Below are 15862 nucleotides of genomic sequence, written 5' to 3'. Positions count from 1 at the left end.
AACGCTCGGTCCTGTGCCTCTCTCATCTAAATATATTTTTATGTAAGGGCATGAAAATTGGGAAAAGAGCACAAAGTGTGTGCAAAACAAACATGAAAATGTCCAGATTTATCCCATTCAACTAGAGACTGTGATTCCTGGCCTGGAACGACTGTAAATGCTTGGAGATACTGTAGGATGCCAGGGATCATGACGGTATTTGTTTTGAGCTAGAAATGCTAATATTATCCCCGTAATGATGGCGTATGGACTCACAACAAATGATTTTGTGGTGTTGCAATGCATTTCCAACATACTGCAATGGTCCTTGCTATATGAGCCAAGTTAAATTCCCACCAAAAGGGGTTAACCCTATTGATGCAACGCGTAGGGTGTTTGCCTTTCCCGCCAGCGACACAGGTTTGATTCCCTGCTGTGCCGTTCGCTACGTTGGTGTCAGAAGTGGAATGGGGACTGTGAGGCCATTGGAGCGCATGGCTTAGATGTGTGAGGTGGCTGAATAGACAAAGTCTGCCTTCCCATTCCGAGGGGGCAGTATAGCAATCCTCGCTGAGCTACATTACAATTTCCACCATTGCCTTGATATCGTCCCCTTTTCACTGTATTTCCTTGGATTTTAACATTATGCTATATTGTTACTTGGTCACAGATAGTGGGGGTATTTTTACATCCTTTGCCAGTGTATGCAATTCAAAAATGAAGTTTTAACGATTTAATGAGCCATTCGCAGTTTCACTGTACCGGCCGTGTCTACTTAGACTTGCATGGCTTAATCTTTGAGACAAGCATATGCTACTGGCAGGATCAACCAGGTAGCCAATCACAACATAGAGGTTGTACCTATAAACTAATTGCCCTGAACACACAGCCCCCCCCCCCCCCCCCCCACACACACACCCCAGCTAGCAAGGACTCCAAAAGGCATTGTCATCTTCTATGCGTTCCTAAGACTTGACTTGTGAATGTTTGAACTCCCTCCAAGACACCCATTTGGGGGAAAAACAGCAATACCAGAAAATAGGGGAAGTAATCTTTTATCAAAGTGTGTCTCCACATTTCTGGAACGGGAATGCTCTTTGACATAATGTGATCCAGCTTTGGGAAACATGTGGAAAATGACTGAAGGCTAAACAACTAATGCTTATTGTTTATGTCTGGTGAAACACACATGTTTGTAGTGGGCAGCTACTGAGAGAGCAGCAGAGGGAGAGTGGCACATGTGAGAGGGTTTGATCCACAAGGATCCTGATTCTGCTCTCTGATGCATGCGTCTGTGGTTTTATTGTAGTGTGGGAGGTGGGTGGTAAGTTTATATTATTCGACCACCCCACTCTCTTTCATTGCTAAAGAACTTGGGTCACATCTATCATGATATGTGTATTTGATTAACTTACTTTTTTGCTTCAGATCAATGTAGTCCTCCTGGGACTTTTTTCCAGTCTGCTTCCGTTCGGTTGTCACTAGTTACCACAGCCACAAAAGCAACATTGACTATATCGTACAAATGTATGAAAACAAACATTTGAGGTTCGTTTAAGGTTAGGACTATGCATAATGTTAGTAGTGTGGTTATAGTTCAACTCAGATTATAAGAATATACATTTTAAAAATGTATATTGGCTATGATAACTAGTCTACCGACGACCCACTCCGCTCCAAGTTGATGCTCTGCCACTCCCTTCCCCTAGAGGTCACCAATACCTTCACTTGCATATGAATAATCAACCGATATCCTGATTTGTTGTGGAAGGAAGTGGCCTTACAGAAACATGTTTTAATATCCGATCGAGAAAAATAAACGTAAATATTAAAGTGAGATAGGTTAGTGATTGAGGCCAAACTAAATAATTATTTAATAGCACGTTATTGGAATTACCAAACCGCTTCACATTTGTTTGGAGGAAATGCCAGGTGTTCTGTAGTGTTGTTGCTTTACCAAACAGGCCGTAGTACAAACAAGCAGCAGAGATGACTGAGAATTTCGACCGAGCCCCAGGCGCAGGTAGAGCCCGTATAAAGCCAACAAGCCCCGGACTCGCAGATGTAGGAGACGGGGACGCAAACTCTGTTTTCAACCAGCGTGAGCCTCTACGACAGCCTCGGACGTCTCCACCTTTGACTGAGAACAACACAAACACTAGTGAGGCTATCGGCGGAGGTAAGATGTGCTGTCAGTTCAAATATGCCTTTACTTTAAGTAATTTGCATTAGTTAGCTATGTCATAGACAAGAAGGAAAACCTTATAAGTTACTGGATTACTGTTTTAGTTACCAGTATCTTTGCCTACATTTTAACAGCTATTTAGCTAGACCTGTGTGAAGCTAGCCACAATAACGATTAGCCACAATAGTTTAATTTAGGGTTTCGCCTCCAAAATAAAAGTCCCTCATTGAATGTGATTCAAACTGATACAAATAGTGGAATCATGCCATTTGGACTAGATAATACTAAATAAGACCGGAATGTTGTATGAATTCAACACAATACATAGTTCATTTGATACTAAAAAAGTTCAAGTCAGTTGAAATCGCACTGGATGTATTAGACTTTAGATTTTCATTGGATGCATACTTGTATCAGAGAGGAAAAGGAAGAGAGAGGTCAAACTCGGCAGAAAATCTCTGTACAGCAGGTGACGTTGTTTCGCCCACCAAGGAAGGTGTTTTTGTATGGAGTTCAATAGAGCCCCACAGTGGTGTAGTAATTCCCTGTTTGACCACTAGGTTTTATGGGTAAGGGTTTCAAGTTTTTCCACCATTCATTTTTCCCATAGTGTATTTTAGAAAACACTTAAAATATGGGCTGTGTTTTGTGTAGACTTACCTTGGTGTGACATTTTGATAACCATTTAAATCACTTGGACAAGGTGACTTATAAATATATTCAGCTCTATTTGCTAATTAGCACCAAAGTTGACATGCAAGACTACAAATCCCTGCAAGCTCCTGCACGTCATCTGTAGTTGACACCTTTGCTAACAGGTATTGTCAAATTAAAACTTGCACAAGATGGTTCACAGAATTGTCAATTTTAAAGAAATGTAGCCAATTTATTCATTACTACGTTTAGCTAGCATTAGATAGTAGAGGTGGACCGATTATGATTTTTCAACGGCGATACCGATTATTGGAGGACCAAAAAAAGCCGATACTGATTAATCGGCCAAGGTATTTTTTTTGTTGTTGTAATAATAACAGTTGCAACAATACTGAATGAACACTTATTTTAACTTAATATAATACATCAATAAAATCAATTTAGCTTCAAATAAATAGTGAAACATGTTCAACTTGGTTTAAATAATGCAAAAGCAAAGTGTTGGAGAAGAAAGTAAAACTGCAATATGTGCCATGTAAGAGAGCTAACGTTTAAGTTCTTTGATCAGAACATGAGGACATATGAAAGCTGGTGGTTCCTTTTAACATGAGTCTTAAATATTCCCAGGTAAGAAGTTTTAGGTTGTAGTTATTATAGGAATTATAGGACTATTTCTCTCTATACGATTTCTATTTCATATACCTTTGACTGTTGGATGTTCTTATAGGCACTTTAGTATTGCCAGTGTAACAGTATAGCTTCCGTCCCTCTCCTCGCTCGAACCTGGAACACTGACAACAGCCACCCTCGAAGCAGCGTTACCCATCGCTCCACAAAAGCCGCAGCCCTTGCAGAGCAAGGGGAGCAACTACTTCAAGGTCTCAGAGTGAGTGAAGTTTGAAGCGCTATTAGCGCGCACCCCGCTAACTAGCTAGCCATTTCACATCGGTTACACCAGCCTAATCTCAGGAGTTGATAGGCTTGAAGTCATAAACAGCTCAATGCTTGAAGCACAGCGAAGAGCTGCTGGCAAAACGCATGAAAGTGCTGTTTGAATGAATGCTTACGAGCCTGCTGGTGCCTACCATCTCTCAGTCAGACTGCTCTATCAAATCATAGACTTAATTATAACATAATAACACACAGAAATACAAGCCTTAGGTCATTAATATGGTCGAATCTGGAAACTATCATCTCGAAAACAAGACGTTTATTCTTTCAGTGAAATACGGAATTGTTCCGTATTTTATCTAACGGATGGCATCCATAAGTCTAAATATTCCTGTTACATTGCACAACCTTCAATTTTATGTCATAATTACGTAAAATTCTGGCAAATTAGTTCGCAACGAGCCAGGCGGCCCAAACTGTTGCATATACCCTGACTCTGCGTGCAATGAACGCAAGAAAAGTGACACAATTTCAACTGGTTAATATTGCCTGCTAACCTGGATTTCTTTTAGCTAAATATGCAGGTTTAAAAATATATACTTCTGTGTATTGATTTTAAGAAAGGGGTTGATGTTTATGGTTAAGTACACATTGGTGCAACGATAGTCGTTGATTGATTGTTTTTTATAAGATAAGTTTAATGCAAGCTAGCAACTTACCTTGGCTTACTACATTCGCGTAACTGGCGGGCTCCTCGTGAGGCAGGTCGTTATTGCGTTGGACTAGTTAACTGTAAGGTTGCAAGATTGGTTCCCCGAGCTGACAAGGTAAAAATCTGTCGTTCTGCCTTGTTCCTAGGCCGTCATTGAAAATGAGAATGTGTTCTTAACTGACTTGCCTAGTTAAATAAAGATTAAATAAAGGTATAAAAAAAAAATCTATATCTTTTTTAAATCGGCGCCCAAAAATACCGATTTCCGATTTGTTATGAAAACTTGAAATCGGCCATTCCGATTAATCGGTTGACCTCTAGTCTCCTCTGAACAGTTGATGATGTGTCTTGAATTCTGTGAACGATTTATTTGGGCTACACTCTGAGGTGCACTTAACTCTGCAGCAGAGGTAACTCTGGATCTTACTTTCCTGTGGCTGTCCTCATAAGAGCCAGTTTGGTCTTTTCACAAATAGGGCTATCTTCTGTATACCACCCCTACCTTGTCACAACACAACTGATTGGCTTAAATGCATTAAGAAGTAAAGAAATTCCACAGATGAACTTTTAACAAGGCACACCTGTTAATTTAAATGCATTCCAGGTGACTACCTCATGAAGCTGGTTGAGAGAATGCCAACAGTGTGCAAAGCTGTCGTCAAGGCAAAGGGTGGCTACTCTGAAGAATCTCAAATATAAAGTATATTTTCAGTTAACTATTTTTATGGTTACTACATGATTCCATATGTGGTATTTCATAGTTTTGATTTATTCACTATTCTACAATGTAGAAAATTATAATATAAAGAAAAACCCTTGAGTACGTGTGTCCAAACTTTTAACTGGTTCTGTATTTTAATTTAGTTTATTTGAGCTTTTTCTATTTTTCACTTTAGTTTATTTAGTAAATATTGTCTTAACTCTATTTTCTTAAAATGGCATTGTTGGTTAATTGGTGGTTAAATTATTTTTTTTCTAGATTTTAACTCCGTTGCCAGAGAGAGAGAACCGCTGAGGGGTTTCACCATGAGGCCAATAATGGTGACTTTAAAAATGTTAGAGATTAATGGCTGTGATAACTGAGGATGGATCAATAACATTGTAGTTACTCCCCAATTTTAACATAAATTAGAGTGATAAGAAAGCCTGGACAGAATAAAAGTATTCCAAAACATGCATCCTGTTTGCAACAAGGCACTAAAGAAATACTGTAAAAAATGTGGCAAAGCAATTTCTTTTTTTGTCCTGAATACATAGTATTATGTTTGGGGCAAATCCAACACAACACTGAGTACCACTCTTCATATTTTCAAGTATATTGGGGGCTGCATCATGTTATTGGTATGATTGTAATCTTTAAGGACTGGAGAGTTTTTCAGGATATGACAAATGGAATGGAGCTAAGCACAGGCAAAATCCTAGAGGAAAACCAGGTTCAGTCTGCTTTCCACCAGATACTGGGAGATGAATTCACCTTCCGGCAGGACCGTAATCTAAAACCCAAGGCCACATCTAGAGTGGAGTTGCTTACCAAGAAGACAGTTTTGACTTTAGTGTAATTGAAAATCTATGGCAAGACCTGAAAATAGTTGTCTAGCAATGATCAACAACCAATTTGACAGAGCTTGAAGACTTTTGAAAAGAATAAAAGGGAAATGTTGCACAATCCAGATGTGGAAAGCACTTAAGACGTGTTCACATAGGCAGTTTGAAGTGACTAAAATCCTATTTATTTGCATATCCAATTTGAATCTGTTATTTTTCCTACAGTCTGAACAGACAAAAAGCACATTTCAAGCCACATTTCAAAGCACCTTCGTAGGTGGTTTGAAGTCGGAAACAAATCTGATTCCTGGCCATAAGACTTGTCTGACTGGTCAAATCAGATTATAATTTTTTGGCCCTCAAGTGATATTTAGACTGTTATTTGGCATATTTTGTTGCCGGGGCGGCAGGGTAGCCTAGTGGTTAGAGCGTTGGACTAGTAACCGGTAGGTTGCAAGTTCAAACCCCTGAGCTGACAAGGTACAAATCGTCGTTCTGCCCCTGAACAGTTAACCCACTGTTCCTAGGCCATCATTGAAAATAAGAATTTGTTCTTAACTGACTTGCCTAGTTAAATAAAGGTAAAATAAATAAAAAATTGTGTTGATAGTTTGACAAGAACATGTGGTAGCTAACTAGCTTGTTAATTGTTTACAAACAAATTTGTGAATGTGCTATAAAGCTAATCAGCTAGCTAGTTGACTGCTTTGGCTAGCCAAAAAATACCATTTGAAAGTTGGATCATCTTATCCTTTGAGGCTTTGAAGGATTACCCTATGATTTTGAACAATCAAAGCAATTGGGAAACGTCTATGGCGGGTTCTTGGTTTTTTTCACCTTTGCTTGCTACATAACTTCTGAGTGATAGCAAGTCAGTGGTCAAAAACGGATTTGAAAAACAAACTGATGAGCATCAAGGCCTGCGGTGTGAACAAGGCTTTCAATTATAAAGTCTAATACATCCAGTGCGATTTCAACTCTGCCAAGTAAACTAATTGTGCTTTGTTGAATTTATGTAACATTCTGACCTTGTTTAGCATTATCTAGGCCAAACATATTATGAAGCCACTATTTGAATCCGTTTGAATCACTTTCAAAGGGGAACTTGTATTTTGAAGGCGAAATGGAAAATCCACTTGTGGCTCATACTTATTATGGCTAGCTTCACACAGGTGCTAGTAAGTAGCTAGCTAGCATAGGCAACAAACTGGTGAATTTCCTGACAGTGGACCTCTAGCGTGAATCTACATTCTCTCACGGGCATGGGTTGAGCGCGCCCCGTTTGCTCACGTCAGCAATAGCTGACAAGCTATACTTTTAGACGACCCAAGAAGGCTGCGCACACGTTTCAGACAAACATTAGTAGCTACACAATTTAAACGTCAATTGAATTACGTCACTGAATACATTATACTAAAAGCGAGAACAACTTGAGTCACACCGACAAAAATTCGCTATTCGTCGCACGAATTACCCATAGCTAAATTGTAAGTCTTATTTTAGACATTGGTCAGTGAGCTAACTGCTAAATAAAGCGCAAGGACGGCGGCCAAATCAGGTCACATGACTAGTTATGTACATGCCACCCAGTGTCCCTCGTGCCATTCCCTCGTGACTATTGCTAGCTATGGTCTTCAGTATTTCCTTCATTTCCCACTCAGAAAGCAGAAGACCAAGCAAACCCCACCAAGTTATTCACAACAACAGCACTCCTGCCTCCAAAGTGAAAAGGGTGGACTCTCTGGTGAACACCTCCATTCTGTCAGCCAACGCACCCGAGTTCTACCCTTCCAGCTCCCCCCCCTATGAGGTATTAAAGCAGTGTTCCCCCAACCTGGTCCTGAAAACCCACAGTGTGCAGGCTTCCCCCCCAGTACTACTAACACACCTGGCTGGTTCAACTTGGTCAGGGTTTCCCAAACTCAGTCCAGGGGCCCCTTCTGGGTGCACATTTTAGTTTTTGCCTTCGCACCCCCTACAAAGCTGATTATTTGATTATTTTAACCAGCTGTGTAGTGAGTGCTAGGGCACAAACTAAAACGTGCACCCAGGAGGGGCCCCTGGACTGAGTTTGGGAAACACTGAACTAGGTTAGCCAAGTAATAAAGCCCCTTATTAAATTAAATTAGGTGTTGTGGTGCTGGGTTCACACCCTGTACAAATGGATAATGATAATGGGTTGCATAGTACCTCATCAACTGCACTTTACATTATAAGGACTGAACTAGTGAATCACCTCATCCACTACCAATGTCTAGCTAGTATCCATATTTTTCACCAATCCTTGATTACCGGTATTCTCAATTTAAAGGAATCTGTTTCGGAGGATGGCAGCGATGGCTATTATACTGAGACAACATTGGCTGAATTGGTTGAGGAGTTTCTCAGCCACCTAAACTCCTCGCCGGGGTCCTTTGAGAACGACATTGAGCACATAGCAAACATGCTGAACAGCTGGGTCACTACAGAGGAGACGCTGCAGGAATTGGTGGAACTCCTCTACACACAAGTATGTGTATCAACACACGCACGGTTCGGCCATCTACCTGCTTATGAATTTTATAGCACTGTCTATATCTTATTTTTATTTTTAAATTGTACTAAATTTGTTATGTTGTGTGATTCCTGTTTTGCAGTCTACTGTTATCCCCAATTTCTCTTACACGGGGGCAAGGCTATGTAACTTTCTGTCTCACAACCTTGCACTCAGCCCAGCAAGTGGCAACTTCCGTCAGCTGTTACTAAAACGGTGAGCTTTGTTTATGTTAGTAACATTATATCAAGTAGGCCTAACATCTACTTCATCACTTTTGTCATCATGGGCTTCGTGCTGATGCTTTATGCCTAACATAATGAACACTTGTAGCCATTCATACAGAAACACACTCTCTCTTCCCCCGGTAGGTGTCAGACAGAGTATGAACAGAGGGGTGTAGCGGTGCGGGGGGACGCGGAGACTCAGAAGAAGTTCCATGCCTATGTGCTCTTCCTGGGGGAGCTTTACCTCAGACTGGAGGTGAGCAGGAGCCCCTCTGTCCTGTCCCAGTCTTTTGGGGTTCTTTGTCTCTGTGGATCTGTGCCATTTCAACCCCTCAACTTTGACACTTGCTTCCCATAACCCAACTTCCAATACCCCTCCCCCTAGATACATTTTGAGTTGATAATAAACTCTAGACAGAATCTAATCTCTTGTGGATAGACTACCTAAACATAACTGGTACAGTAGATCTGTCGGCATGCTATGGGATCTGTGAGATAACGAGCAACAGTTGGGTTTTTGTCACTGGTTATTTGGACGTATCAGGATTGGGCGAAGGAGTTTCTTAAACAGATTAATTTTGACTGATGATGAACACAGTTGAAAATATTGGAGGTGGGGGGCTTTGGCTGAGTTTACTTTTGCAAGGGTGGAGACTTTGAAAACCAGAAATCTTCATTTCTAACTAGGGCTGGCACAATTATCTTATCGTGTAATCAACCATTCTGGACATTAGCCATGGATTATTTATTTTTTACAAATATCTTAATAGGGGGGATCCAACTTTATATTCAAGTAGATGCAGTCCTTTCAGAAAGTATTTCAATCCCTTGACTTATTCCACATTTTGTTACAGACTGAATTCTAAACGGATTAATGATTTTAGAATTATTTGCAAATGTATTGATAATGAAATACAGATCTCATGAGCATAAGTATTCAGACTCCTGAGTCAATACTTTGTAGAAGAACCTTTGGCAGCGATTACTGATTTTAATTTTTCTGGGTAAGTCTCTAAGAGCAGGAACATTCACTGTCTTCTTGGTAAGCAACTCCAGTGTGTAGATTTGGCCTTGTGTTTTAGGTTATTGTCCTGCAGGAAGGTTAAATCATCTCCCAGTGTCTGATGAAAAGCAGACTGAACCTGGTTTTCCTCTAAGATTTTACCTGTGCTTAGCTCATTACCTTTATTTTTTATCCTGAAAAACTCCCCAGTCCTTAACAATTACAAGCACACCCATAACATGATGCATTCACCACTATGCTTGAAAATATGGAGAGTGGTTTTCAGTAATGTATTGGATTTGCCCCAAACATAACTTTGTATTCAGGACAAAAACTTAATTGCTTTGCCACATTTTTGCCATATAACTTTAGTGACTTGTTGCAAACATGATGCATGTTTTGGAATATTTTTCATTCCTCCTTTTCACTCTGTAATTTAGGTTAGTATTGCAGGATACTACAATGTTGTTGATCTATCCTTAGTTTCCACCTATCATAGCCAATAGACTCGTAACGGTTTTAAAGTCACCATTGACCTCATGGTGAAATCCCTGAGCGGTTTCCTTCCTCTCTGTCAACGGAGCTAGGAAGGACGCCTGTATCTTTGTAGTGACTGAGTATTACTAAACCAACGAAAGAGTAAATAACAAATTCACCATGCTCAAAGGGATATTTAATGTCTTCTTTTTTTTATACCAATACCTACCAATAGGTGCCCTTCTTTGCGAGCATTGGGAAATTTCCCTGGTCTTTGTGGTTGAATCCGTTTTGAAATTCACTGCTTGACTGAGGGACCTTAAAGATGATTGTATGTGTGGGGTACAGACATGGGGTAGTCATTAAAAAAATCATGTTAAACACTATTGCACACACTGAGTCCATGTGACTTGTTAAGCATATGTTTACCCCTGAACTTATTTAGGCTTGCCATAACAAAGGGGTTGAATACTTATTGACTGAAGAAATTTAACCTGACATTTAGAAATAATTTGTACAAACTTTTGAAACATGTAATTCTACTTTGACATTATGTAGTATTGTGTGTTGGCCAGTGATAAAACAAGTCTCAATTAAATCCATTTTAAATTCATGCTGTCACAAAATGTGAAAAAAGACAAGGGGTGGGAATACTTTCTGACGTGACTATAGTTTATCCAATAGCAGTTTTCATTTTGACATGAAATGTGTTATGTTGGTAATCATTTTACGAGCAGAACAGCAGTGTCTGGAGGAGCAGAATCATTTCCCAATGTGATAGGGGTGTCACCAAGCTGTGTTGTATTCATTGTGTATGTCGTAGCTATTTTTCTAAGATGCATTATAAATTGAAAACATCTTTCAACAAAAATGACAATTACGACAATAACCGAAGCCATTTTTGCATGACAATTCATCTTCTCCCAAAATTCCATATTTGTCACAGCCCTATTTTTAAGCACGCTCCCCCCAGAACGTATTCGAGCATCTGAGAAAATGGTGCTAGATTTTAAATTCTGGGTTAACTGAGATTAGACCAAACCTGACTGCTGTCTTGTATTATTGGTTGTCTCAGCTTAAGCGTGCGAAAGGGCCTCCGTCTCGAGCTGAGATCCTGCTTACTGCCCTGAGGGAATTGATGAATGCCCTCTTCTCCAACCCCGTGGATGGAAACCTCATCTGTGCTGTCAAACTGCTCAAGGTGATTTCACACGTTTTCTGATCTCAAGTTGATTCAGTGTTCCACATTGGTGGTACACCGTTAATTACTGTCTATTGAAAGAAATCTGCAGGCCACAATCCAAATCATACTATATTACAATGTAATGTCAAGCTTGTTGTAATGTGCAAGAAAAATTCCCGTGTTACAATGACGTTTACCTGTGATGTCATCTGTAGTTGACAGGCTCGGTTTTGGAGGATACGTGGAAAGAGAGCGGGAAGTCTGACATGGACCAGATAGTCCAGAGGATTGAGAACATTGTGCTGGATGCCCAGTGCAGCAGGTTGGTGTGTGTTACCTCTGCCAGATTCAGAAGTAAAATTAATGCTTCTTCTATTAGGTAAAAGATGGTAGGATGAATGACTGCCTGTTGTGTGAAGAAGATGCTGTTGACGCCGAGTGAGTGATTTTTACATACGACTGTCTTGTGTTTTCATCAGAGATGTGAAGCAGATGTTATTGCGACTGGTGGAGCTGAGATCTAGTAACTGGGGCAGAGTCCATGCTGCTGCTGCTGCCGACGCTACACCTGACAACGACCCCAACTACTTCATGGTGAGGAGTGGGGGCTAGGGCCAGAGAACAACAAGCTTTTAAAATGTTTCACTCGTGTCTCAAAGCCAACTCCTGCTTTAAGCCATGGCACAAAAGGAATTGCGGGGCATCTAACATTTGGGCGAAACTGGTTTAAATGTTCAAATGGAAGTTCATGCCCACCAACCTTTCACCTGTGTTCCTTGTGTTTGTCTTTGTGTGTTTCTCCTGTCAGAATGAGCCTACGTTCTACACTGCAGATGGCACTCCCTTTACAGCAGCTGACCCTGGTAAGTATCATCCGCAGCATTCATCAAGGTGAAACCCTGCAAACTACCCATTGTCCCTAAATTTATGTTTTGGTGTTACAGAATATTCTGAAAAATACCAGGAGATCCTGGATCGGGAAGATGACTATTTCCCAGAGGCCTATGAAGAGAATGGAAATGAATCGTGAGTATTTATTGTCTGTGATTTAGTTTTGGTCATGTTCCCTTGCATTTTCAGTTGACTTGGTTCCCATGTGTGTGAGTCATACTGGAACTTAATCCGTAAAATATTCCTATGTTGTTCTAGAATGCTATTCTGGTCTAGAGAATTCCTCTATAGTTCTAGAATGCTGTTCTGTAGTTTTAGAACGTTCCTCTGTAGTTCTAGAATATTCTTCTGTGAGAACCATCAGACCACAGAAAATAAGTCACACAATCCAGTGCTATTGTCACAAATGCCACTAGTATTTGTCTTGTGACCTTTCTGCCTCACTCCTGTGTGCATATGCCAATGCAGTGTTTCCCCTAAGATTTTTCTCAGCAGCGGAAGCAGAGTTAGCGGGGGTTTGGGTCTGTAATACGTAGATCTCTTTTTATTTTAATTTTTTTTGCAGCGGCGGCGGCAATGATTTAGCAGTGCAAAATGTCACCCAGGTCACATAAACTGAGAGCCACATGAGGTTGACGACTTGTGTGTAATTGTTTAGCCCACAATTGAACAGGGGAAGCCAGAACCTCCGAGTCAGATGAGTCCGCAGACGAAACAGAAAGAGCGCTTAGTTGACCCGTCTACCTCCCACTCAACTGTGTGTGCATGCCTTTTCCTTTAGAGGACTGTGACTTTGATATTTACTGGTACACTGAATGGCATTTGAAACAAACCTTTATATTCCCTTAATAATTTTGCCTGCGTTTTGTGTGTTCCAGATCATTCAATGACGAGGATGAGATGGACCCTGAGATCGAGGAAGCTTTTGAGAAGTTCTGCTTAGAGTCTGAGAGAAAAAGACGACCATGACATTAGTATGAGAGCATAGCGGGAGACTGAACTTACACATATGTTTCGTGTTTGACTTGCTGGAGTGTTTGCGACTGGGGAAAAATCAAAGATAACCAGCAATTGATATGTTTCAAAAATATATTTTTTTTGCGCAAAACAAACTGTGCATAGTTTGCACTTCAGTTACAGGTTATTTTCTGGCTGGAATTTGTGTTGGTTGGAAGATTGGGGACAATCAATTGAATCATTATTTCCTCTGAGTTGTAGCGACTGTTCTGAGTGGGGGAGTTAGTTTTCTGCTTCTTTTGATTATTTCATAAATGCTACTTTCCCTCAATCTTCCTCATAACACCGTTGGAAAAAAAGTGTGTGAGGTGGATTTTAGACTAAGTAGCTCAACAACAGAGTAGCATTATCAAATGTGTGCGTAGTTTGATTTCATACTAACTGTATAAGCAACAACAGAATATGGGGAAATTGGATAAATAGGTTGTTGTTTTTTTTACAATCTATACCGCCAAGATGAGCCCGACGGGCCAACCGTGCTCATTGCCATGCTTCCTGCCACACCATCACCTAAGCCCCTTTTTTGATCTAGAAAAAAAACCTTGCAATAGAAATGTGATGTATAGAACGAACACTGGAATGCGTACAATTTTGCTACATGGGGCTTATAAATACAGTATTCAAGAGAATTGTCTGTTCTATATGGTACTTCTCTGTTTTCAGTGTTCTGAATGTTGCACCCTACTGACCTCCAGGGAAATTGTGTTAAATTGCACATTGAGGATTTGGCCAATTAGTTGGTCAACCACCCTTTAACAAGCTATGCATTTAAGGAGGTGGGTTTGTGAAACTAATAAAAGAGCTAGAAATACTGAATACCGTCAAGTGGCAGCAAACTGTCTGCAAAAGAGAGCTCCAGTTGTTTCCACTTTAGGGGTGTTTTTGTTCTTTTACTGGTTCAAATGAGCCTTTTTAGAATTGTAATTTATTGGAAAATTGTTGAGTACAGTACTGGGGTTTATTCATTACGGAAACTGTTAAGAACCAAACGGAGCAAAACAAACAAGTTTATTTTGGACAGGTCCCTCCTGTTCCATTTGCTTTAGTTTAAGAAACGTTTTGCAACAGAATTTTCGGAATGAATACACCCCTGGCTCTGGTATCGTTTTTAATCCAATTTGTCTATTGAACACGGCTTTAAACCTTTTGTAGTCCTGCAGTTTGGACCTGTCATTGAGGAACACCACTAAAACAGTAATCTCTCAAAGGATGTACCTGCAAGTTCAAATTTTTCTTAATCAGCAATTAATCAATCCCATACAAAGGAATGTTTGTACATATTAACAGTATTGTTTGCCTGCAATAAATTATTTAAAGTATGAGTATTTCACTGCCTGACTCTTATTTTGAGTGTGTGCAGGATGTTGCGAAATGTAAGTTACCTGAAAAGCACAGTAGATGACACGAATCCTTTTGTCCACTACTAAAATGTTCACTAGAAGAAGAATGAGCATCCATCCAATGGGACACAGTATAGTGCACCTTTGCAAGTTGCGGGAATTTTGTTGACAGTGTTGCACACCAGCAGAAAATTATTTGGTTTATTTACTAGCTAAATCAACAACACCAATATCAATTTGATGATCACGAGAATGAGTTGGACGTCTGTTACGGAGATGATTCACGTCTGCACTCTTCGGCCTGTACTTTGGTTCTGTGTTGGAGAAAGCCCCTGCACCCTCCTCTGTACATCCTCTCCAGTCTAGCAAGAAAGTTCGACAGAGGATGAGGTTGGCCTTCAGCAGCTCTAATTGGCTCAATTCAGGAGTTTAAGCACCAGACATAAAATGGGTTTAGAATATCTATTGAGGAAGTGGAATGGATGTGAGAATGAGGATTCAGTGGGGAAATGAGAATGGAACGAATGAAGCCAAAGGCAGCAGGTTAACGGTCCGGAGAGGTTGACTTTAGAATTGGACTTCAGGTAGACGTCACCGTCAGGCTGTGGTAGTTAGGCTACTGTAACAAAGAAGAAATGTGCTTGGATTGGTCTGGAACACCTGTGCCTGCCTCTCAACATTTACAATGGATTGGATTGGTCTATCCAATTGGATTGGTCTATCTGGCATTTTGTCGGAAGTCGATGTTGTAGAAATGAAAAATATGTTCAAGTTGTGGAAAAGATCATATGTGTTTTAAAAGTGATAAATGATACAGGGTGCAATTGTGGTGGGAACCATCAAGCCACATCTTTGGAATGCCCAACAAGGATGAATGATAATGAGCTGGCCAAAGTAAGGGCTGTCCAGAGCATTTCATATGCAGGGGCTGTTAAAAGGGTTCGAATGGTGCTCCTGAAGAGTCGATGGTAGTGGATAGGCCTTCACTGAAGGCTGCAGGGGTTGTCGCTTAACAGCAGGACCCAGATATGTTAAAGTTTAAGAAGGTGGCCTTTATAACTATGGTGATTAATGGCACTGCCATGTCCAGGAAAATAGACATTATTGTGGATGCGACGGAACGGTTCCTGGGACTGAGACTTTTTCGGCTGAAGAGTTGCATGGAGTATTGTCAGAAGCCATGCCACCCCCTCAGGTCATAGAGCCTGAGAAGGGAGATATGGAG

The 15862-nt window shown here is 40.5% G+C and overlaps 1 protein-coding gene across 1 annotated transcript; it reads left to right on the top strand.

Annotated features, from left to right (window-relative positions):
- The first annotated feature begins 1711 nt into the window (after positions 1–1711).
- Positions 1712–14622, top strand: LOC109882748 (polyadenylate-binding protein-interacting protein 1-like). Its single transcript, XM_020474842.2, has 11 exons — positions 1712–2158; positions 7628–7776; positions 8278–8475; positions 8603–8715; positions 8871–8982; positions 11282–11407; positions 11605–11711; positions 11869–11983; positions 12198–12252; positions 12334–12415; positions 13159–14622. The coding sequence occupies exons 1-11, from the start codon at positions 1969–1971 to the stop codon at positions 13247–13249; spliced, it is 1338 nt and encodes a 445-aa protein (XP_020330431.1). The 5' UTR covers positions 1712–1968; the 3' UTR covers positions 13250–14622.
- Positions 14623–15862: the final 1240 nt, after the last annotated feature.

This window comes from Oncorhynchus kisutch, linkage group LG3 (assembly GCF_002021735.2).
Source record: "Oncorhynchus kisutch isolate 150728-3 linkage group LG3, Okis_V2, whole genome shotgun sequence".
In the NCBI taxonomy this organism is placed as follows: Eukaryota; Metazoa; Chordata; class Actinopteri; order Salmoniformes; family Salmonidae; genus Oncorhynchus; species Oncorhynchus kisutch.
The sequence above is the reverse complement of the archived record's forward strand: the minus strand, read 5'-3'. Positions and strand labels throughout refer to the sequence as shown.